Source organism: Notolepis coatsorum (genome assembly GCF_963971535.1).
Source record: "Notolepis coatsorum genome assembly, chromosome: 6".
NCBI classification, from domain to species: Eukaryota; Metazoa; Chordata; class Actinopteri; order Aulopiformes; family Paralepididae; genus Notolepis; species Notolepis coatsorum.
Window position 1 is genome coordinate 180,483,352 of NC_140170.1, and position 23,321 is coordinate 180,506,672.

Below are 23,321 nucleotides of genomic sequence, written 5' to 3' on the forward strand. Positions count from 1 at the left end.
ACTATATACTGTAACAACATCACAGATGTTCTAGAATGTTCTATTATTCTATTATGGTGGAACATTCTAGAACATTTGTGATATTATAATAATGTGTGTTGGACCCCCATATAAAACCTGGGAACCTATTATCACTCGCCCACGTTCCACACGGACTTCTGAGCGGTCGTGCTGCTGGAGCTTGAAGTCGGGTTTGACGACACGCCATTGTGGAGAATAGTTTTGCCTTTTTTTGCGTTTGTAGATTTGATTAGTTCTTGGCTAGGTTTTCCCTAGCCGAGTTGTCCAGTAAATAATCCAAGCGTACTAATAACTACAGGGTCTATTTTTTAACACCATGGCAACAGTGGATTCCTGGGCCTTGGCGGTGGACGAGCAAGAGGCTGCAGCCGAGTCGGTACGAGGCGTGACTGAGCTAACAGGAGCTAACGGCGAGGACACTATAACACAAGGAAGGGTCATCACGTCACTGTATCGCGGCGTGAATACAAGCACCAAGCAGAGCGTAGAACGCTGTTATTCTGACGTTATGACCCTTCCTTCCTTTTATCTTTTTCTTGGCTAACGTCAAACGCGGTGGCCCGTTTGTGCTTCTTCTTGGCTAACTTAGCTTGTTTTTTAAGGAGTTTTATCATGTAATGTCCAGACGGTACAAGCTTAGCTAGGTACTCTACGTACCAAGGGTTTAGCAAGCAAACTGGACGACCAAGCTACGTGTATTCTAACAACGCAGTAGTAGCTGGCTAAGTCTGGTTACTGTTAACGTAAGTTTGGCAGCATATCCCTGTGGCTGACACCGGCTAGCTTACATGAGCTGTGGCTGGAGTAGGTCCAGCTGCAGCGCCGGAGAACCCTCTCAAGGGGCAAGCCTGTGGCAGCCACGAACCTGCGCTATTTTAAGTGAGCGTGTGTTATTGAATTGATTGATTGATTGAAAATTGTATTAATGTCCGCCTTGTTTCGAACTGGTTATGATTAGGCCCTCTGTCGAGTCGGTTATGATTAGAGTTTATCTTTAGAGCAGGGCGATAGACCACCAGCCAGTGGTGCAGTCGTAATATGGGAACTGCCCGGATGCCACGCACAGAACAGATTATTATTATGCAGAATAAATAGTAGGAAACATGTTTGTATAGGAAATTACTAGTTTTAGTTTAGTTTTTGTAAATATTGCCTTGAAATAGAGAAGCTGAAAAAGGTAGCAGGATGTAGCCTTCGATATATAAAGAAATTATATTGTCAACAGATATGGTTGAAAAACAAACAATGTTTTAAATGTAATTGTAGTTACAATTTCTTTAATTGAATGAACTTAAACTAGAAAAGTAAATACAAACTAAATTAACAATGTAACTTTAGTTTACAGAAGGACAGTTTCCTTCTGAAGCATAACTTAATGCCTCATCATTGTCATTGATCCTTATTAATGAATTACAACAGCAGTGGTGCCTGCTTCGATGCAGACCAGAGAAAGACTTTTGTCTTGTTTACAGGTTCATTCATTCATTCTCCTCCCGATGTGTTCGTTCAACTCAGACCAGCCCCTCTATCGGAGATAGGATGACAGCGTGTCATGTTTTGTATATGTTTATTATTCCGAATAGATCTATGCAGGCTTATAGCCTATAATACGTGACATTTGAAGCAGGCACCACTGCTGTTGTAATTGTCTGGTAATAGCTGTTTGAGTGTTTATTACTGCCTTCCAGATATGAAGACAATTTTAACTGGGTATAGGAAGGCAGTAATAAACACTCAAACAGCTATTACCAGACAATTACAACAGCAGTGGTGCCTGCTTCAAATGTCACGTATTATAGGCTATAAGCCTGCGTAGATCTATTCGGAATAACAAACATATACAAAACATGACACGCTGTCATCCTATCTCCGATAGAGCGGCTGGTCTGAGTTGAACGAACACATCGGGAGGAGAATGAATGAATGAATGAACCTGATGTAAACAAGACAAAAGTATTTCTCTGGTCTGCATCGAAGCAGGCACCACTGCTGTTGTAATTGTCTGGTAATAGCTGTTTCGAGTGCTGATTATTGGGTTGTTGTCGTCGCAGACTCACTGCATGTTCAATTTGCGGCTCTGTCTTCATGCCGCGCGCACAGGGCAGCGGCAGCAGCAGCAGCGGTGGATAGGGGGGCGCGTCACGTGGCCGTCGCGGCCAATCAGGCGAACCCGGAAACCGAAATCCAACTAAATCCGTTGCGGAAGTGATACACGCAGTCGGGACCATTGTCACATAGTGAGAGGTTCCACAGCTCAAGCAAACCCTTTGTTATGCTATCGGTATCCTATTATTATGCAAAGTCTAGGTGATGGAGATAAGTGCCGGCCGCCGGGTACTTGGCGCACGGCGCAACGAATCCAGTGACAATTGTGAACGCATTTTTGTGTGCGCGTGCACATCCGTGCGCGATTGCGCGTACTTCTGCTCAGCGAACTACTAGGACGGCGTGGTACCCCGTCCACCCACCACTGCATCCCTGCCACCAGCCCTTAGCCCCATTCGTGACTGCGATGCAAGCCAGGGGCTCGAATACGCAGTCACTTATGGCTCCGTAGTAGCCAGGTTAATTTGCACCACCAAGCACTGCTTAAAAGCTAGCGGTGGGTCCAAAATATATCCGATATAAATTTCAAAGGTACCCAGCGTTCCATTAGGGTTTCACACACACGCGGCAGGGTTTGAAAGCTTGGCGTTGCTAATAAACATTTTAAATCATTTTTATAAACTGGTCAACACTGGCTAACCAGCCCTGATTACAAACTCTAAGCATAACCAACTTCGAAAGAGGGCCTAAGCATAACCAGTTCGAAACAAGGCGGACATTAATACAATTTTCAATCAATCCAATAACACACGCTCACTTAAAACAGCGCAGGTTCGTGGCTGCCACAGGCTTGCCCCTTGAGAGGATTCTCCGGCGCTGCAGCTGGACCCTACACTGTGGCTGACAGTGGTTAGCTAACATGAGCTGTGGCTGACAGTGACAGTGGTTAGCTAACATGAGCTGTGGTATAAACCGGTTAGCTTACATTAGCTGGCCCCACACACAAGCTCCCCTAAGGGTCGTAGGTAGCTAATGATGCAAGATGGGTCCAAATATTTCGCCTGCTCTAATATGAAAGAACCAATCTTCTAAAAATATATAGATTATGTACAGAGCCACCTCATTGGAAAACATGCCATCACATTATGTACTCCCAACTTAGCCTCCCTAAAATCGAAGATTTAAGATCTCATATTCCTAATCGTTACTCAGGTTATTTTTTTCATCTTCAATTACCATAGGTGCTTTAGTTTTACTTTGTGGATATTTGCAATGACTTTATTATTTATGTGCTTATGTTCACTATCTATCTTGTTCTGTCTGGTTAGAACGTCTGTTTTTATTTGCCTGATTAGACTTTTTGCTTGTTTTTCTCTGAACTTATACTTTACATGTTTTTTTACAAGTTGGACTCCCAGGTAGACTCTTTGCGTCAACTAATTGGGATCCAAATAAACTAAACGAAATGGAATATATTCGCTCATTCAAGCAAGCAAGGCTGTAAATCTGTGTCATATCTCACTCTTCACAGATTAGTACCCTGACAATCAAAGACAAACCATTAGACAAACCAGAAGAAAATGGTAAGTTGAGTTTTATCCAGTTTAAATCCTTCTGTTCAGTTAGTTAATTGGAATTGAAACAGGTGTTATAATCCTCGCACTTTTTCTTAAAAACGTCATATCGTTGCCTGCGACAACACAGGCACCTCCAAGACGAGCACCACAAACACAACAGCCGTCACGACGGACTCACCAGCCAGCAGCGTCTCGTCTGCAAAGGCGAGTGGAGACGCGCTGACGACGACGACCACAACAACAACAACAACAACAACGGCGGCAACTAAGACGGGAGACGACGACGAGAAAGGTGGGTAGAATGAGACTTGGAACCGTTTTCCTCTTTGATATTGAGTTCTGTTGGCTAAACATGCTTTCTGTAATATAACCTGTGGTGCCATTTTGTCTCCTCCCAGACGACAAAGCGGCCCAGTCGTTGTTGAATAAATTGATCAGAAGTAACCTGGTCAACACTACCAACCAGGTGGAGGTTCTTCAGAGGGATCCCAGGTCTCCACTCTTCTCTGTCAAATCCTTTGAGGAGCTGCGGCTGTAAGTGACCCTCTCCCTAACATCCGTCCTAGCAACCAACCATCTCCCTCCCTAACATCCGTCCTAGCAACCAACCCAAAATCTTACTCGGTTTGAGTAAAATGTACTAAGTTTGAGTAAAATTTTAAATTTACTCTGTGAAATTTACTGTGTACTATCATGCAATCTTCCTACTATACTAACACTAAACTAATGTCTCTACTACTATGCACTCAACACTGCAGCACTCAAGTTTCAACACTTTGTTGAACATTGTTACTCATCTGAAAGAGTTGTACCCTTCCTGCTGACTTGTAATACAGAACTTGTAAGTTGAAGTCGCTTTGGATAAAAGCGCCAGCTAAATGTAAATAGCCTATATACAATACAATATTATCAGCTGACCCCCAGGCAGTTTTCATGGATTCTTTGTGACTTGGATCTATTGCTTGTGGCAGAGCGCCCAGCCAGGAGGCTGTGAGGAGGTCCACCTGCTGACTATAATACATTGTGACCTTTGACCTCTGTCTCCTCTGCAGCAAACCTCAGCTCCTTCAGGGTGTGTATGCGATGGGCTTCAACCGACCCTCCAAAATCCAAGAGACCGCCTTGCCCATGATGCTGGCCGAGCCGTGAGTACACCACACCTGATCCCAGTTCAGTGCTAACGCTTCAGATAATAAAAGATGCTGGCTGTGAGTACACTTGTACTTGTAAGTCGCTTTGGATAAAAGCATCAGCTTAAATGACTAAATTATATCTGTACGATACTTGGATAAAACATTGTATCAATATCTGAGAATTTCCCCCCAATACTAAAACCAGATGCCAAGAAACCTATGCTAGAAACCAAAGGGACTTTATTTACTGCATTTGTAACACGGAAGCATGTTAGATCTCTCTAAATGGAGAAAAGTGGGTTATATATCTCATTAATGTTTGTCCAGTGACAATAAACTGATGGCATAAAGCAACATTTTTGTTAAGTAAAAGTGATGGATTCTTGGCATCAGCCGAATAGCCGATACAGAGTTTAGTTTATGGAGTCGGCTGTGAAAAGGTGGTATTCGTGCGTCATCGCCATATAATATCAAGACTCCAATGTGGTGTTGTCACTTTCTTCTCTTCCGGGCAGATCTTGGCATGAAATCATATTACTTTACACAATTCCTGTCTAAAGCTCGTATTAACTTAATGTTTCTCACAAAACGAGATCTGAAATATGTGAGGGATTGAGTTTTTGGTTTGATTAAAACAAAAATCACGAAGATTGTGATTATGATGCACCGATATGAAAATTCGCCACCGATACCGATTGTTCAACTAACACAATCGGCCGATACCGATATTTGTGGCAAAAAATATATATATATTATAATTTTTTTTTTAATATATAGATTTTTTTTCTTTTTTTTTATGAAACTACTGTATATTTGTGTCTCTAAATGTTTTGATGAATTGAAAATGGAGGACCCTTATGTAAAAAAGCCGAAAGTATTTTTCTGGTCTTCATCCTCCAGTCCACTGAGCTGTACTGTATTGTACCCATTCTGCAATCTGTTAATAAAGTTTTCAATCAGACAAATGTATAGAAAAGCTTTTATTATAACCATATAACAAAAAATTATATTTATGAAAATGTTTTAGCCCTATGCTTGACTATTATTTTAGGCATGGCAACAAATAAAATAATAATAAAATGAATAAATAAAATATTAAATAAATAAATAGGCTACACATCTCTCTTTTTGTGTTACAAATTGTGCTCACCGATATGAACATAGGCCTCTTTATGTAAAAAAAAGGAAACATCAAGAAATATGTTTATGGTATTAATTCCCCCATGCCATGTGTGTTTTTATTTTATAATGCTCATGAGTCATGATTATTGCTGAAGTCTGAGTCATACAATACTCACTGGCTTTCACAACAGACTAACTTGTCTTGCTCAAGACTTGTTTATTAGTTTTAATAAGAGAGCACTATCTCTCTCAACCAAAGCAATTCTCCACTTGCACAACCTGATAGTAGGCACTTCCGGCTGACTTCCGGTTGCCAATGGTACTTCCTGTCCCATCCAAATACATTGGTTTTAGCTACTTTTCTCCCCTTATTTAAACAACTTTGTCGTCACAGAGAGGCAATGAAACGTTTGTATTATTATAGTATAGAATGTATTTAATAAGCAAATGTTTGTCAGCAGGGTTTTTGGGCTGTATTTCATGTAAAAACGTTCACTGTTAGTTTACTTGCTCACGCTAATTAAGGCTAATGCTGGCTAACAGAAGCTAGCGCAAGAAACTACGCCGCAAAGTATTGTTTATAGTGCATTTCTTGCCACCTTATAGCATTTGTACATTTGTATGACAGTCTATAATGCTCCCGTGAGGTTTTTCCGGACGTTTTTTTGTAATGATTTTCTTTTTTTTAAACTTTGACCAGTCGGCTGGTTCTTTTAGCGTTTATCGCTTTTTCTGGTCAAGCATGACCGACAGAAACAGGTTGAATGGGGTATAGATCGGGGGAAAGACACTCTGAGAAAATACGGCGAGTCCGGGAGTCGAACTCGTGTACCCCAGATCCGTGACGCGCACGGTTGTCCCCGACGCCGAAATACCGTCTGAGGTACGCGGTGAGCTACTGGAGCTCCCCTTCGTAATGATTTTCACTATAAAATCATATTTCTAAATGACAGGAAGTTGATAAACTGTCCGGAATAGCTTTGAGCTAACGATCTTTGCCGATGCATTGCAAGAAACGACGCCGCAAAGTATTGTTTATAGTGCATTTCTTGCCACCTTATAGCATTTGTATGACAGTCTATAATGCTCCCGTGAGGTTTTTCCGGACGTTTTGGTAATGATTTTCACTATAAAATCATATTTCTAAATGACAGGAAGTTGATAAACTGTCCGGAATAGCTTTGAGCTAACGATCTTTGCCGATGCATTCCATTCTAAACGTAACGTTAGTTGTTCAAAACATTCCCAGTCTATATAATTTGTTCCTCAACGTTATATAGACGGGTAATGTTTTGTAAACTAACTGCAGCCTGCTACAGTTAGAAGCTAACGTTAGCCAGCAAGCTGCAGCTTGCTACAGTTAGAAGCTAACGTTAGCCAGCAAGCTGCAGCCTGCTACAGTTAGAAGCTAACGTTAGCCAGCAAGCTGCAGCCTGCTACAGTTAGAAGCGAACGTTAGCCAGCAAGCTGCAGCCTGCTACAGTTAGAAGCTAATGTTGAGGAACAAATTATATAGACGGGTAATGTTTTGAACAACTAACGTTACGTTTAGAATGGAATGCATCGGCAAAGATCGTTAGCTCAAAGCTAAGTTTTCATCAACTTCCTGTCATTTAGAAATATGATTTTATAGTGAAAATCATTACCAAAACGTCCGGAAAAACCTCACGGGAGCATTATAGACTGTCATACAAATGTACAAATGCTATAAGGTGGCAAGAAATGCACTATAAACAATACTTTGCAGCGTCGTTTCTTGCGCTAGCTTCTGTTAGCCAACATTAGCCTTAATTAGAGTGAGCAAGTAAACTAACAGTGAACGTTTTTACATGAAATACAGCCCAAAAACCCTGCTGACAAACGTTTGCTTATTAAATACATTCTATACTATAATAATACAAACGTTTCATTGCCTCTCTGTGACGACAAAGTTGTTTAAATAAGGGGAGAAAAGTAGCTAAAACCAATGTATTTGGATGGGACAGGAAGTACCATTGGCAACCGGAAGTCAGCCGGAAGTGCCTACTTTCAGGTTGTGCAAGTGGAGAATGCAGGTAGACGGCAACAGAACAATTTAGATTGACAGTCGATTCTGCCAATTACGTCACACCGCTTGCACCCGCCTCTGCTGTTCTTACCACCAATCGGCAAGCGCTTATTTGTTTTTTACTTCCGGGAAGTCCGCCATTGATTTGAGAGATCAACAACAAAGCTAATAACGCTAGCTCCCCGCGGCCCACAAGTAGACTACCAGCACTCCCCAGGAGTACTAAACGAGGCATAATGATTTTACTGCAACGAATGTTATAATAAAAGCTTTTCTATACATTTGTCTGATTGAAAACTTTATTAACAGATTGCAGAATGGGTACAAGTACGGGCTCTCTGAGCAAAGGAAGGAAGTGAGGGATATGAAAAATGAGTAATTCTTGCTATGGTCGGGTAAATATGCTGATGTTATTGAACGTGTAACTATATAACTTTAATGCCACAAAACGAATGCCTTTGTTAATCATAAATAGTAACTTTGATGCAGTAGCTTGTGTGGGCAGGTCGCTTGACTGAAACTTTTTTCAGACCAGATTGACGCGACACAAATTGACGGATATTTATTGGCCACTGCCATCGGCACATTTGAGCTTATTGGCCGACAGGCCGATGGCAGTCAACAAGGCACTTATCGGCCGATACCGATATACCCGACCGATATATCGGTGCACCCCTAATTGTGATTGATATGGCCCCGCCTTGCTTTCCATTCTTTGATCTGAAATCCACACCAGGCAGGGCTAAAAATTAAGCGTATCCTGGCGTTCCAGGGCTGTAATCAAAATCTCTTGGGACCCGAGTCCCTCCCCGTTTGTCATTTGGGACACAATAAAAGTAAAGCCTTTACTCTTATCGGTCTGTAGTCATCTTTTTCTCTAGCTCATTTCAATCTTCCTTCGCTTTCTTGAGTATCCGAATATGACCTGAGATTTATTTATCTTGAAATAATGTAAAGATATCAATCCATGTATATAGTATACTTCAGGGCGGTTAAGAACACACTTTGGGGTTTTAGTTTGGAGCCTTCAGGCCCCCCCATGCTCACAACCTCTGAACTGTTCTGTACAAGCCTTCATGACACTGAACTGGTCTCTCTGTGTGTCTCAGCTTTCATGACACTGAACTGGTCTCTCTCTGTGTGTCTCCGCTCCCCTCCAGGCCACAGAACCTCATCGCTCAGTCCCAGTCAGGAACGGGAAAGACCGCTGCCTTCGTCCTGGCGATGCTCAGCCACGTGGACCCCAGCGGGAAGTACCCCCAGGTTGGTGTTCAGCTGCCGCCTTCACGGCTACTCCTGTCGGGTCCACAAGTCCAAGTGTTCCTGGAGGATATTACATGTTATTACAGGATGTTATGAAGGAGTGGATGATATTACAGGATGTTATGAAGGAGTGGGTGATATTACAGGATGTTATGAGTGAGTGGGTGATATTACAGGATGTTATGAAGGAGTGGATGATATTACAGGATGTTATGAAGGAGTGGATGATATTACAGGATGTTATGAAGGAGTGGATGATATTACAGGATGTTATGAAGGAGTGGATGATATTACAAGATGTTATGAAGGAGTGGATGATGTTATGAAGGAGTGGATGATATTACAGGATGTTATGAAGGATGTTATGAAGGAGTGGATGATATTACAGGATGTTATGAGGAGTGGATGATATTACAGGATGTTATGAAGGATGTTATGAAGGAGTGGATGATATTACAGGATGTTATGAAGGATGTTATGAAGGAGTGGATGATATTACAGGATGTTATGAAGGATGTTATGAAGGAGTGGATGATATTACAGGATGTTATGAAGGATGTTATGAAGGAGTGGATGATATTACAGGATGTTATGAAGGATGTTATGAAGGAGTGGATGATATTACAGGATGTTATGAGGAGTGGATGATATTACAGGATGTTATGTGGAGTGGATGTTCTCTCTCGCAGTGCTGTTCTCTCTCTATCAGTGCTGTTCTCTCTCAGTGCTGTTCTCTCTATCTTGCAGTGCTGTTCTCTCTCAGTGCTGTTCTCTCTATCTTGCAGTGCTGTTCTCTCTCAGTGCTGTTCTCTCTCTCCCCCTCTTTCAGTGCTGTTCTCTTTCTCCCTCAGTGCTGTTCTCTCGCCCAGTGCTGTTCTCTCTCTCTCTCACTGCTGTTCTCTCTCCCTCAGTGCTGTTCTCTCTCCCTCTCTCTCCATCACTGCTGTTCTCTCTCACTGCTGTTCTCTCTCTCCCTCTCTCACTGTTCTCTCTCCCTCAGGCACTGTGTCTCTCCCTCACTGTTGTTCTCTCTCTCCTTCACTGTTGTTCTCTCTCTCAGTGCCTCTCTCTCTCTCCCTCACTGCTGTTCTCCCCCCCCCCCCCCACTGTTCTCTCTCTCCCTCACTGTTCTCTCTCTCTCCCTCAGGCACTGTGTGTCTCTCCTACATACGAGCTGGCTCTCCAGACCGGCAAGGTGATTGAGCAGATGGGGAGGCACTACCCAGAGGTCAAGCTGGTCTACGCCATCAGAGGAAACAAGTGTAAGAGCGCTCCCTTCTCCATACATGTCCTGCCGGTCCTGGAGGGGACGGAAGATGGGACAATATACCGGTTTAGCTAGTGTGGATGATGATGATGAGGATGGTGGTGCTAGTGTAGATGATTATGATACTAGTGTAGATGATGATGATGCTGATGTGTCTCTGTTCCGTATGTCTCCTCCAGTACAGCGTGGCGTGAAGCTCGAGGAGCAGGTGGTGATCGGTACACCTGGAACCATGCTGGACTGGTGCCTCAAGTTCAAATTCATCGACTCCAAGAAGATCAAGGTGTTCGTTCTGGACGAGGCTGATGTCATGATCGCCACGCAGGGTCACCAGGACCAGAGCATCCGAATTCAGAGGTCGGGACACGTCTTGAGTTTGACTTAGAATTAGATATTCAGATCAAACGCCCCAATGCCAGCCGCTAAATTGAGATGAAGAGACTCAAAAGTATGTATAGACCTGTTCGCTGTTGTCCACGTCAGACTCGGTATGCGCATCAAGGGGGCCAAAGGAACGTAATCCTAGTCAGAACAACGGGGCAGACAATATATTTGCATTTGTTAGCCATGCTAGCGATCTAAACAATCGATCCATGCCAAAGCTAGATATGTAAAAGGTGAAAGACTCACACTCTCAGCCGTGCTGATTTGACAAAGTGACATCCAGCCGTTTTAGTTTGAAACAACTTTTAGTCAGGGGAGTGTCATGGTTTCTCCATAGAGCCCCGTCATACTTTTTTTAGCGCAGCAGCTCGCGCAGGTAGGGGGCAAACTTAGTCACGTGACTCAGGGCTAGATCCACAAAGAATTTGTTAATCTGTTAATAAAATTTTCAATCAATCTGCACGCTGATTGATTGAATGAAAAATTGTATTAACATATTGCAGAATGGGTACAATACAGTACGGCTCAATACACACAATTGTTAAGGAGATGCAGACCAGAGAAAGACTTTCGTCTTGTTTACATCAGGGTCCCCCATTTTCAATTCATAATGAATTTTAAGTAAGGGTGCAACTTGCTCCGTGCAATCCATTCTTTGTGGATCTAGCCCTCAGTCGGTAGTGCTGATTGGCTCGAACATGATATGTTTGTATACAGCGAACGGGTCTATTGGACAAAGATGATGTTACTAATTGTGGACTGTTTGTGTACGTTTATTTCCTGTTGCATTGTTAACCCTTTCACTACCACACTACAGATAACCTTTCACTACCACACTACAGAAGGTTAACCCTTTCACTACCACACTACATAAGGTTAACCTTTCACTACCACACTACATAAGGTTAACCCTTTCACTACCACACTACATAAGGTTAACCTTTCACTACCACACTACATAAGGTTAACCTTTCACTACCACTACAGAAGGTTAACCCTTTCACCACCACACTACAGAAGGTTAACCTTTCACTACCACACTACAGAAGGTTAACCTTTCACTACCACACTACAGAAGGTTAACCTTTCACTACCACACTACAGAAGGTTAACCTTTCACCACCACACTACAGAAGGTTAACCTTTCACTACCACACTACAGAAGGTTAACCTTTCACTACCACACTACAGAAGGTTAACCCTTTCACTACCACACTACAGAAGGTTAACCTTTCACCACCACACTACAGAAGGTTAACCCTTTCACTACCACACTACAGAAGGTTAACCTTTCACTACCACACTAAAGAAGGTTAACCTTTCACTACCACACTACAGATGATTAATATAACCTTTCACTACCACACTACAGAAGGTTAACCTTTCACTACCACACTACATAAGGTTAACCTTTCACTACCACACTACAGAAGGTTAACCTTTCACCACCACACTACAGAAGGTTAACCTTTCACTACCACACTACAGAAGGTTAACCTTTCACCACCACACTACAGAAGGTTAACCTTTCACCACCACACTACAGAAGGTTAACCTTTCACTACCACACTACAGAAGGTTAACCTTTCACTACCACACTACATAAGGTTAACCCTTTCACTACCACACTACAGAAGGTTAACCTTTCACCACCACACTACAGAAGGTTAACCTTTCACTACCACACTACAGAAGGTTAACCTTTCACTACCACACTACAGAAGGTTAACCTTTCACTACCACACTACAGAAGGTTAACCTTTCACTACCACACTACAGATGGTTAATCTTTCACTACCACACTACAGATGGTTAATCTTTCACTACCACATTAAATAAGGTTAACCTTCTGTAGTGTGGTAGTGAAAGGGTTAATATCACTAGCCGACGGGAAATAAACGTGGATTCAAGCTGTTCCCTAGCGACGCAAATTCCACTGAAACCATCTACTAACTTCATCCTTTTTTATTCATTTCCATAAAACCTCCACCTCCCGGCCTCGGCCCGCTCCCCTCTCTCTCGCTCTCTCTCTCTCTCGACCAGAACGTTGCCCAAGAACTGCCAGATGCTGCTGTTCTCCGCCACCTTCGAGGACTCCGTGTGGAACTTCGCGCAGCGCATCGTGCCCGACCCCAACATCATCAAGCTGAAGCGCGAGGAGGAGACCCTGGACACCATCAAGCAGTACTACGTGCTGTGCAACAGCAAGGAGGAGAAGTTTCAGGCGCTGTGCAACCTCTACGGCGCCATCACCATCGCCCAGGCCATGATCTTCTGCCACGTGAGTCCCTCCAGATGGGGACTGTTCCCCCCCGATACCTGGGCTCAGGGCAGGGCTGTACACTGCGACGAGATGATCGCGAAATTGCCCCTTAATTTGGCCCGTGCGAGTGGTAAATAATATTTGGGGGCAACCATGCGAGTAGTGATTTCAACCATTCATTCGCATTTCACTCCTAAATTAAAAAAAATATAGTAAAACATTAGCCTACAACCAGGGCTGTACAGTGCGACATAATGCCGCGGTGCTATGAAAAAATCTGTCGGCAATGAATGAATTTACTGCGATAGCCCTGTGTGGAAAAAAAAGATTTGTACTATGTGAAATATGTCCTAGTAATACAAGAGTACAGTAATAGCTGCCATACCAGTGTTTTACCCCTTCAGAAGCATTTATATAGACATTTAAAGATAAGTTAATATACCGTGATATATACCGTTACCGTCTATGCTTCAAATTATACCGTGATATACATTTTAGACCATACCGTCCAGCCCTACTGCCAACTAATGAAGCGCCAGGTTGATGGACCTGCAAATGGCCTCTTACCCTTTTGAAAAAGGAATCCACTCCCAATAGTGCCATTCCCCCCTGTTATGTAACACCTGTGTTTCCCACCTTTCAAGAAGAAAGGGTTTCGTCAAGTATTACCAGTCTCAAATGACTCGTCTTGTATTTGCTAGTGAGTGTCCCTCGACTCAATGTCCCCTCAGAATGTCCTGCGTTTGTCTCCTCAGAATGTCCTGCGTTTGTCTCCTCAGAATGTCCTGTGTGTCCCTCAGCATGTCCTGCGTGTGTCCCTCAGAATGTCCTGTGTGTCCCTCAGAATGTCCTGCGTGTCCCTCAGAATGTCCTGCGTGTGTCTCTCTGCACACCTGCAGGTGTCTCCTCAGAATGTCCTGCGTGTGTCTCTCTGCACACCTGCAGGTGTCCCTCAGAATGTCCTGCGTGTGTCTCTCTGCACACCTGCAGGTGTCTCCTCAGAATGTCCTGCAGGTTTCCCTCATGGGAGACGTATTCAAGTGGCCATTCCTCTGTGTATAAGAGTGTTGTTGTTAACCCTCCTCTTCATTGTGTGGTCCAGACGAGGAAGACGGCAGGCTGGCTGGCGGGGGAGCTGTCCCGGGAAGGCCACCAGGTGGCGCTGCTCAGCGGGGAGATGCAGGTGGAGCAGAGGGCGGCCGTCATCGAGCGCTTCAGAGACGGCAAGGAGAAGGTCCTGGTCACCACTAACGTCTGTGCACGAGGTACGTCGGTCGGGCCGTCGACTGTAGTGTTCGCATATTAACTAGACTGTAGTGTTCCCATATTAACTAGACTGTAGTGTTCCATATTCACTAACTGTAGTGTTCCATATTAACTAGACTGTAGTGTTCCCATATTAACTAGACTGTAGTGTTCCATATTAACTAGACTGTAGTGTTTCATATTAACTAGACTGTAGTGTTCCATATTAACTAGACTGTAGTGTTCCATATTAACTAGACTGTAGTGTTCCCATATTAACTAGACTGTAGTGTTCCATATTAACTAGACTGTAGTGTTCCATATTAACTAGACTGTAGTGTTCCCATATTAACTAGACTGTAGTGTTCCATATTAACTAGGACATGTACTGGTTATAACACGTACTGTGTGTATATCACCAGGGTTATAACATGTACTGTGTGTATATCACCAGTTATAACATGTACTGTGTATATCACCAGTTATAACACGTACTGTGCAGGGCTCTACAGTGCGACCATATTGCTCGCATATGCCCCTAGAAATATGTGTGCGAACCGGAAAAATCAATTACTCGCACGTGCGAGTCAAGATTACAGCCTCAGTCGTCCTTTTTTTTCTCCGCTGATGAATCGTTAAACTACAAGTACCACATTGCACTCAAGCCAACGGTCCAATCACAGTAGAGTGACGTGACTGGTTTCATGGTAAATAAAGCAAATTACCAATCGGAAGCTCTCATTTAGCTTGTTTACTTCCTGAAAGTCTGCCATTGCGATATGCGAGAGTTTCCCGAGACATGTAACTTATTCTAGTCTTACCAATAGCAATAGATTTTAGAACACCTAGATTTAGCGATAGCAATAGTAATATAACGTTAATGCAACAAAACGAATGCCTTGCTTTGTTAACACTATGGCCGCCAAGGACGCCCTACCTCGTCATTCCCCGCCATGCTAATTCTGACAATGACGCCGTAACACGTCATTGAGATCAATATTTCAAAAATCTGTGATCGCAATCATATTTCTCCCGCGGAGACTTGAGATCTACTGTTGATCCCCTCTCAACTCTCCAACGGTTCAAGAGCGCCATCTGGTGGCCGATCGGCGGATCGCCCAAACCGGAAACGGAAACTGGTGCTCATCCAAAATCGGGCTCGACACAATGGATAGCGAGCCGTTACCAATAACTCGATAAACATGATTTGGACATATACTATTATACAACCTGGAGATGGATCGCATATTTCAACATCCCATAATAGGAATATTTTTGCTCCACGCTCATCGCCCAACGGCCCGAGGAGACTGTGGTAAGATTCAGCGTATTTTTTTACCGTGTTCGATACAAACTGCTCTAATGATCATATCACCCACACTAGATGAATCATCTAGCGTTGGCCACGGAATTATAAACGACCCCCCCCCCCCCCCCCCCCCCCATCCGGTCAACATCAGATGATAAGTAGTAACTTCTAGAAGCACGTCCATTTTGAATTTTTTTTATCTCGCGCCGATCGCTATCAAACTGTATTTGATCATCAATATAATGCATTTAGGGCTATAAATCACGTTCTGCAGAAAACGATAACATATTTATACTTTAGACCGTATTTTAGTATGAATATGTGAATGAAAAAGTATAACGTTGCTACATCCTGAACGATAGATAATTGACGTTGAATGGGCCATAGTAATGTCAATTTAGCAATACAATTTAAAAAGTTATAGCCCTGCAAAGAAGGGGAACTTCTCCATAGACAAATAGAGCTGGCAGAGGATGGTATAATGATGTACATAAGCCTGGCAAAGAAAGTGTTAATCATAACCTTGATGCAGTAGCGTATGTCGTTGTGCCGCACACAACAGCAGAGGTGGGCAATAGGGTCCAGCTGCAGCGCCGGACGGCCGGAGTGCAAGCCGTGTGATGTAATTGGCAGAATCGACTGTCAATCAATAGTCTACCTGACACGCAAACTCATAAACAATGTTTCTGTACTGGAGGTGTACAGTATTCCAATAGGCAACCCTGAAAGGATAATTTTTCTAGAAGAGCAACACTAGCCAAAACATAGGCATTGTATGCATAAAAGGGGCAAAAGCTAAAGTTAAGTTACTTTTGTAGCAGTAGTTCAATGTCACTGCCTTTTTTATTAGGCCTAGTTGTTGGCTACAACTTTGCTACAGTAGGCATTAATCACTTAATAGTTCAAATGTCTGTCCCATTCCCGTTTGCACACGCAGATACACACACACGCACACAGTGGGCCAGTGACTGGTGGTATGTGCTATTGCACAGATGTGTGTCCCGTTTGCACACTCACGCACAGTACAAATATACATTTATTTTTGAGAACAAAAAAAAACGTACTTGAAATATTTTCACTGTGCTCCTAAATATTTTTGTGTGCTCCTAAATTTCTTTGTGCTCCTAAATTTTTTCATTTAGGAGCACATGTGTTAGCGTAGAGCCTGACTTGAATGGATGAATGAAAAACTTTAACAGATTGCAGAATGGGTACAATACAGTACGGCTCAATACACAATTGTTAAGGGGATGCAGACCAGAGAGACTTTCGTCTTGTTTACATCAGGGTCCCCCATTTTCAATTCATAGTGACATTTATGACATACACAACATACGTGACATTATGACAGGTATATAGTACTCTTACATTTGTGATATGTAAATATGCAGTACTGTTACCCAGAGATCCTAACAGAAAATATGTACATATGATGGGGAGGAGACTGTGCATTAGGAGGGGGTGGGTGGGTGTCTTAGTGTCTTTATACCTGTATCACTGTACACATTAATTAATACTCCTCTAATACAGCTCTGTACATACATCTGATTAGCACTATTACTCAATAGTAGTACTAATGAATAGAGGTGGGGGGAAAAATCGATACGTAGTAGTATCGCGATACTTTGCGTGGCGATACTGTATCGATACAGGGACGCCAAGTATCGATATTTAATTAATACAATTTTTATTTTTTTGTATTTCTTGTATAAGGAAGTTGCATTGTTTGTTTCAATACCTGTAATAGTACAGTAATCCACGCACACATGTGCATTCAGTTAAGTTGGAATATGACTGTAATACAAACAGTTCAGTTTGTCAGGTACATGCAACACAGTTTACAGTGTTTACATCTGTCTGCTTGAGAAAATACCATGTTCTGCAATAAAAATTATTGAAGTGAGATGAACAGACTGAACTTTATTTTTTTAGATAAAACATGTTGACAAAGTTTTACTTTGCAGTTGAAAAAAGGTAATATATCGCAATATTAATATCGCAATACTCAGCATATCGCAATATATTTAGTATCTCAATACTATCGTATCGTGATAGTATCGTGAGGCCTCTGGTGATTCCCACCCCTACTAATGAATATATGATATATATACCCAGTTTAATCACCTGTATATTGTATATTACTTTACAGTTGCACTGTGGTTGAAGGCCAAACTTCTTTTTGTTGTACTGTACAACTACTAAGTGCTTTTTAATGACTATACATTTGAATCTAATCTGTTCTAATGGAGGAAGTGGCAGTAAAACCCCTGAAGAGAGACATAGAAAGAGGGACAGCAGTCTGCCAGTGAGGTGACTTCTGACATGAGAGAGAGACCGAGAGAGAGAGGGACGGCAGTCTGCCAGCGAGGTGACTTCTGACATGAGAGAGAGAGAGAGAGAGAGAGAGAGGGACGGCAGTCTGCCAGTGAGGTGACTTCTGACATGAGAGAGAGAGGGACGGCAGTCTGCCAGCGAGGTGACTTCTGACATGAGAGAGAGAGAGAGAGAGAGAGGCACGGCAGTCTGCCAGCGAGGTGACTTCTGACGAGAGAGAGACAGAGAGAGACGGAGAGATATTTATGTTTGTCACCCCTTTGTTTCATCCAATCCAGTTACTCCTTTATGTTGTAATAAACCTCTTTGGACCAATGTGTCCCTAAACTGGTGTCGTTGTGTGATTTTTGCCATTTTGTTAGAATGAAATCAATTTCATTCTGAGTGGCATTAAAAAGCCTTAAATCTGACTGGGCTAAACCTGCAGATACCCTGTTATAACGCTGACCTCTCTCCCCTCACGTCCGGCGCAGGTATCGACGTGGAGCAGGTTTCCGTGGTGATCAACTTTGACCTGCCGGTGGACAAGGACGGTAACCCTGACAACGAGACGTACCTGCACAGGATCGGCCGCACGGGACGCTTCGGCAAGAGGGGGCTGGCCGTCAACATGGTGGACAGCAAGTTCAGCATGAACATCCTCAACAGGATCCAGGAGCACTTCAGTAAGACACACACACACACGCATATACACACACACACACATTATATGTACACACGCATGCATATTAGGGCTGACCCCTATTAATCGATTAATCGGTCGAAAGGAGCCGTAGTCGACTGGCCAACCTCTTAGTCGAATATAATATAAAAAAAAAGAAAATATTAATATTTTATTTTATTTATTTTTATCATTCTTTCCAAAAGAAAAGAGGCCTAAAAGCGTGGCTAACGCTAATGGCACGCATGCCAGAGGCTAACTGCCTACGAAAACAGGCACAGAGGCACTGAAAGAGGATTTCACCCATCTAATGAACACACTAGACTAGACAAATATCAAGATGTATCCATCAGTGGACCAATTGCATGCTTTTACAGAGGACAAGAAGCCTTCAGTCGACTCCTTCAGACATTAAGCACCCCCCACAGCCCAAATGGAATGCTAAAAAAAAATATATATATATATATATTTTTTTTTAAGTCGACCAATAGTCGACTAACGGCAAATTTTGGCCAATCCTAGTCGACCATCCAAATCCTTAGTTGGGGACAGCCCTAATGCATATATACACATATATACATACACACGCATGCATATATACATACACACGCATGCATATATACACACACATACATACATATACACACGCACACATATATTATATACATACACACGCATACATATACACACATGCATATATATATATATATATATATATATATATATATATATATATATATATAATTGACTTTATTCATACAGGAAAGGGTAAAAAAGACATTTCACAATGTACATTTAAACTGTCTCATATATATATATATTTCATTTACTTTATTTATACAGGAAAGGGTAAAAAAAGACATTTCACAATGTACATTTAAACTGCCCTGACTCAAGTTACAAACTGGTTTTCAGCAGGTTCCTGTTCTGCAGCACATGAAACAATAATTTAAATACAAAACAAATAGGCAGTTGCACTACATACAATCATACAGTATAATCCTGACAAAGAACATTGCATTGTGGACAGTAGGGCTGGGCGATATGGCCAAAAACGTTATCGCGATAAAATTATAAAATTATTTTCATATAACTCGATATCTATAATTATTGTCGATATAATGTCTGTCAAGTTTAATTAACTTCTTATGCCCGGCGCCGATGGACGGGCTATTAATAGACTTGTTTTGCTGCTGCGAATGTCTCGAGTTGATGTCGTCATCAGTCCGCGCACGTTAGCAGTTAGCCAGAGCAAGCAGTGTATCCCATGACAATGTACTAAATATCCCTAAAATACTCTGTTCCGCCCCAATACATTGCAACGACGTCCACCGTATACCCCACACTACTATTACCGTGGCGTCAGAATTCACGCCACACACACACTCGGCACGTAAACCTATAAAATAGCGCCGTGCAAGCTAATTATCCTAGCCAGCCAAACTATAAAATTGCGCCGTGCAAGCTAATTATCCTAGCCAGCCATGTTTCCAATGTACTAAATATCCCTAAAATACTCTGTTCCGCCCCAATACATTGCAACGATGTCCACCGTATACCCCACACTACTATAACCGTGGTGTCAGAATTCATGCCACACACACTCGACACATAAACTATAAAATAGCGTCGTGCAAGCTAATGATCCTAGCCAGCCTCGTTTACTACCCCGAGGTGCAGCGCGGGTCTCCTTCGCTCTCTCTCGGCCATCTCCTTCACTGATTGGTTGTTAGTGTGTGTGCTCATATCCAAGCTTGGAAAATCCATATATCGAAACTTTGCGACCACATTTCATGTTTATTTCGAGGAAATAATTTATCGCGATAGTTATCGTTATCGTTTTATCGCCCAGCCCTAGTGGACAGCAAGGACAAACATGCAGTCATAGCAGTCGATACAATCGACAACATCAACCAGATTAAGGCACTGTGTCCACAGAAAGCGTTTTTTGAGCTGCCAGCACCTTTCTGCCATTCATTTCTACGGTAAAGACGTGCTAGGAGCGCTCCTCTTCCCAGCGCCGCACCTCACGTTTTAGCACTCTCTGCGGCTAGCGTTTTTTGGCGGAGCTCTCTGGGCGCCTCGAGTAGAACATTGTTCAACATTTGGAGATGTCACTTTGTTTGACTGACCAATCAAAATCGAGGAATTGGTGGGACTAAAAAGATGAACAAACATGGCAGAGGAGAGGCTGATTATTGCGGTGTCTGACAACCCAGTAATATACGACCTAAGGTATATACAACCTATACCGCAGATGACACAACAATAAGCGATCCCTGCACTTTGGAAGCGATCTGGGCATTGATATTTTTGATATCCAAAGCGCTCCGCCTTGAAAAAAAAGCTTTCTGTGGACACAGCCCCTAAGACCTAGTAGAGAGTCTGATCAGTGATTACAGGTGTTTTCTAGCATCAGATGTTGTTTGTAGGCCTGTTTGAAGAGTGATATGGAGGTTATTGCTCTGATGTGGAATGGGATCTTGTTCCAAATTTTGGTGTATGTGGAAAAATTATGTGAGTCCATAATTATTTTTGTAAGCCGGTAGTGCATGTGAGATTGATCTGGTGATCTTGACTTGTATTGTGTCTTGGGAGTAAAGCTACGAGTGTTGGGGAAGAGTTATTTCTGAGCATAAAATAGAACTTAGTGGCTAGATTTTGTCTAGTTCTGAAAAGTTGTAGCAGAGGAGTGTGAGTGTAGTACAGTGGTGAGTCCAGGGTGGAAAATTACCATGAATTTTACAAGCTCTATTGTACAGTCTTGCTATGGGTTCTGTAATTTCCTTTGTTGTGAGGGACCAGATTGGGAGACAGTAAGATATTGTTGAAAGAAAATAGATAAGTGTCGTCGGCATATAATAAACAGTTTGAATGATTACATTACATACCATTGGAAGAATAAAGAGTAAGGGACTCAAAATGATACCTTGGGGGACTCTCATATCACAGGGGTGATGTCACATGGGCAATTTCTACCACTTGGGACCTATTTAATAGGTATGAGCAAATCATCTTTATCACAGAGGAGGAAAGTTGGAGTGCTAAGTTTATTTAAGAGAATCTGGTGATCAAAGTCTTTACGGAAATCAATACAAATGTGAAAATGTATATACACACACATACATACATATACACACACATACATACATCATCTATTTAGTATGTCTTTCTACTGGTCTATTTTCATTTGAAAAGTGTTCTGATGTGCATTTATTGGGTCTCATGGTAAACCCTGGCTAGTGGAGACGAGGCCACAACACGGCTAAACCCTGGCTAGGGGAGACGAGGCAATAGTCCATTAGTCAGTCAGTTTGGTCTTAGTCCACAAGACTTTATTAGTCAGTTAGCAGTTAATTTTTATGTTTTCTTCCATTCTAAATTAGTCATTTCTAATCATTCATTTTTATAAAAACATTTAAGAGGTCCTGCATGACTGCATGTGGGGAAACCCAATTTCACAGGTTTGTTGATTTTAAATCAACTGACTGACCAGTTGACAAAGTTCTATGACTCTTTCTTTAATCAAGGACGGTCCTATTTACTAGTATGATGGCTTTACAAATATAACTGTCTGGTCCCGAAATCCCCTCCCTTTTGCACTCATGTTCAATGTTGTATCTTATGCACGTATTGATTCTGATGTCTCAAAATAGATGTATAAACCTAGATGTATAAACCTATTTCTGTCTCCCATCTGTCAAATTAACCCAACTATATCCTGTTGTCTCTCGTTCCACAGACAAGAAAATCGAAAAACTGGATACGGACGATCTGGATGAAATTGAGAAAATCTCCAGCTAAAGAGAATCGCCCAACCCTGCCCCCCCCCCCCCCCCCCCCCGGACTGTACGCTCCTACAGTGTTTTAGGCTTTTAATTTTTTGTAGTTGTCTGAGAGGAGCGCCACAAACACGCCCTATATGTTTACACACGTGGACGTCTTCCTCTCTGACTGGTGTTTTTTTAAAGGACATGCCCTGTTTCACTCTTTGTACTAGTTTTTAAAATAATAAAGTCTCTGAGCTCTGTATCGTAGCTCTGCTCTAAACTCTGTTCTGACCTGATAGAGCCCCACATAGCTTCTGCTATGACCTGCATATTGTGGATAGAGCTCCACTTAGCTTCTGCTCTAACCTGCATATTGTGGATAGAGCTCCACTTAGCTTCTGCTCTGACCTGCATATTAAACTTTTCTGCATTTTGCTCTGTGGCCGTTTCTGCACTCGGGAAAAGAAAGGAGTCCCTCTGGGTTCCTGAGCCGGACCATTCCTTTTTCGGTGCCACAATGTCGCTACTTTTAATTTTTTTTTTTTTAAATGGGAACCTATTATTATTCTAAACTGAATGTAACTACAGTTAACACGTCATCCTATTGTGCTTTCTTACCAGAACTCAAGTACAAAGGGTGAACTCCTGGGGTATGCTGAGCGCGAGACATGGTTTTAATTTTTTATCTCTGAGGTCATATCGGTGAGATGGTGGTTTAAGGTTTTCTAAGGTTCTATGCAAACTATCCTCAACCTGCGGTAACTATATCCGCTTATTTTCATGGTGACAGCTCCCTGGCTTACAGCACCGGGGAGAGTGGTGAACGCCAAACAGGATGTTTATAACTCCTTAAGGTTTTTACCTGTTCAATAGGAATTA

The 23,321-nt window shown here is 42.4% G+C and overlaps 1 protein-coding gene across 1 annotated transcript; it reads left to right on the plus strand.

Annotated features, from left to right (window-relative positions):
• The first annotated feature begins 175 nt into the window (after window positions 1-175).
• LOC311231196 (ATP-dependent RNA helicase DDX19A-like) lies at window positions 176-22,702 on the plus strand. Its single transcript, XM_084317732.1, has 12 exons — window positions 176-397; window positions 3,599-3,650; window positions 3,772-3,936; window positions 4,043-4,178; window positions 4,697-4,789; window positions 9,107-9,209; window positions 10,357-10,471; window positions 10,656-10,833; window positions 12,904-13,141; window positions 14,226-14,388; window positions 18,485-18,676; window positions 22,415-22,702. Exons 1-12 carry the CDS (start codon window positions 338-340, stop codon window positions 22,474-22,476), a joined length of 1,557 nt encoding a protein of 518 aa, XP_084173858.1. The 5' UTR covers window positions 176-337; the 3' UTR covers window positions 22,477-22,702.
• The last annotated feature ends 619 nt before the right edge of the window (window positions 22,703-23,321 follow it).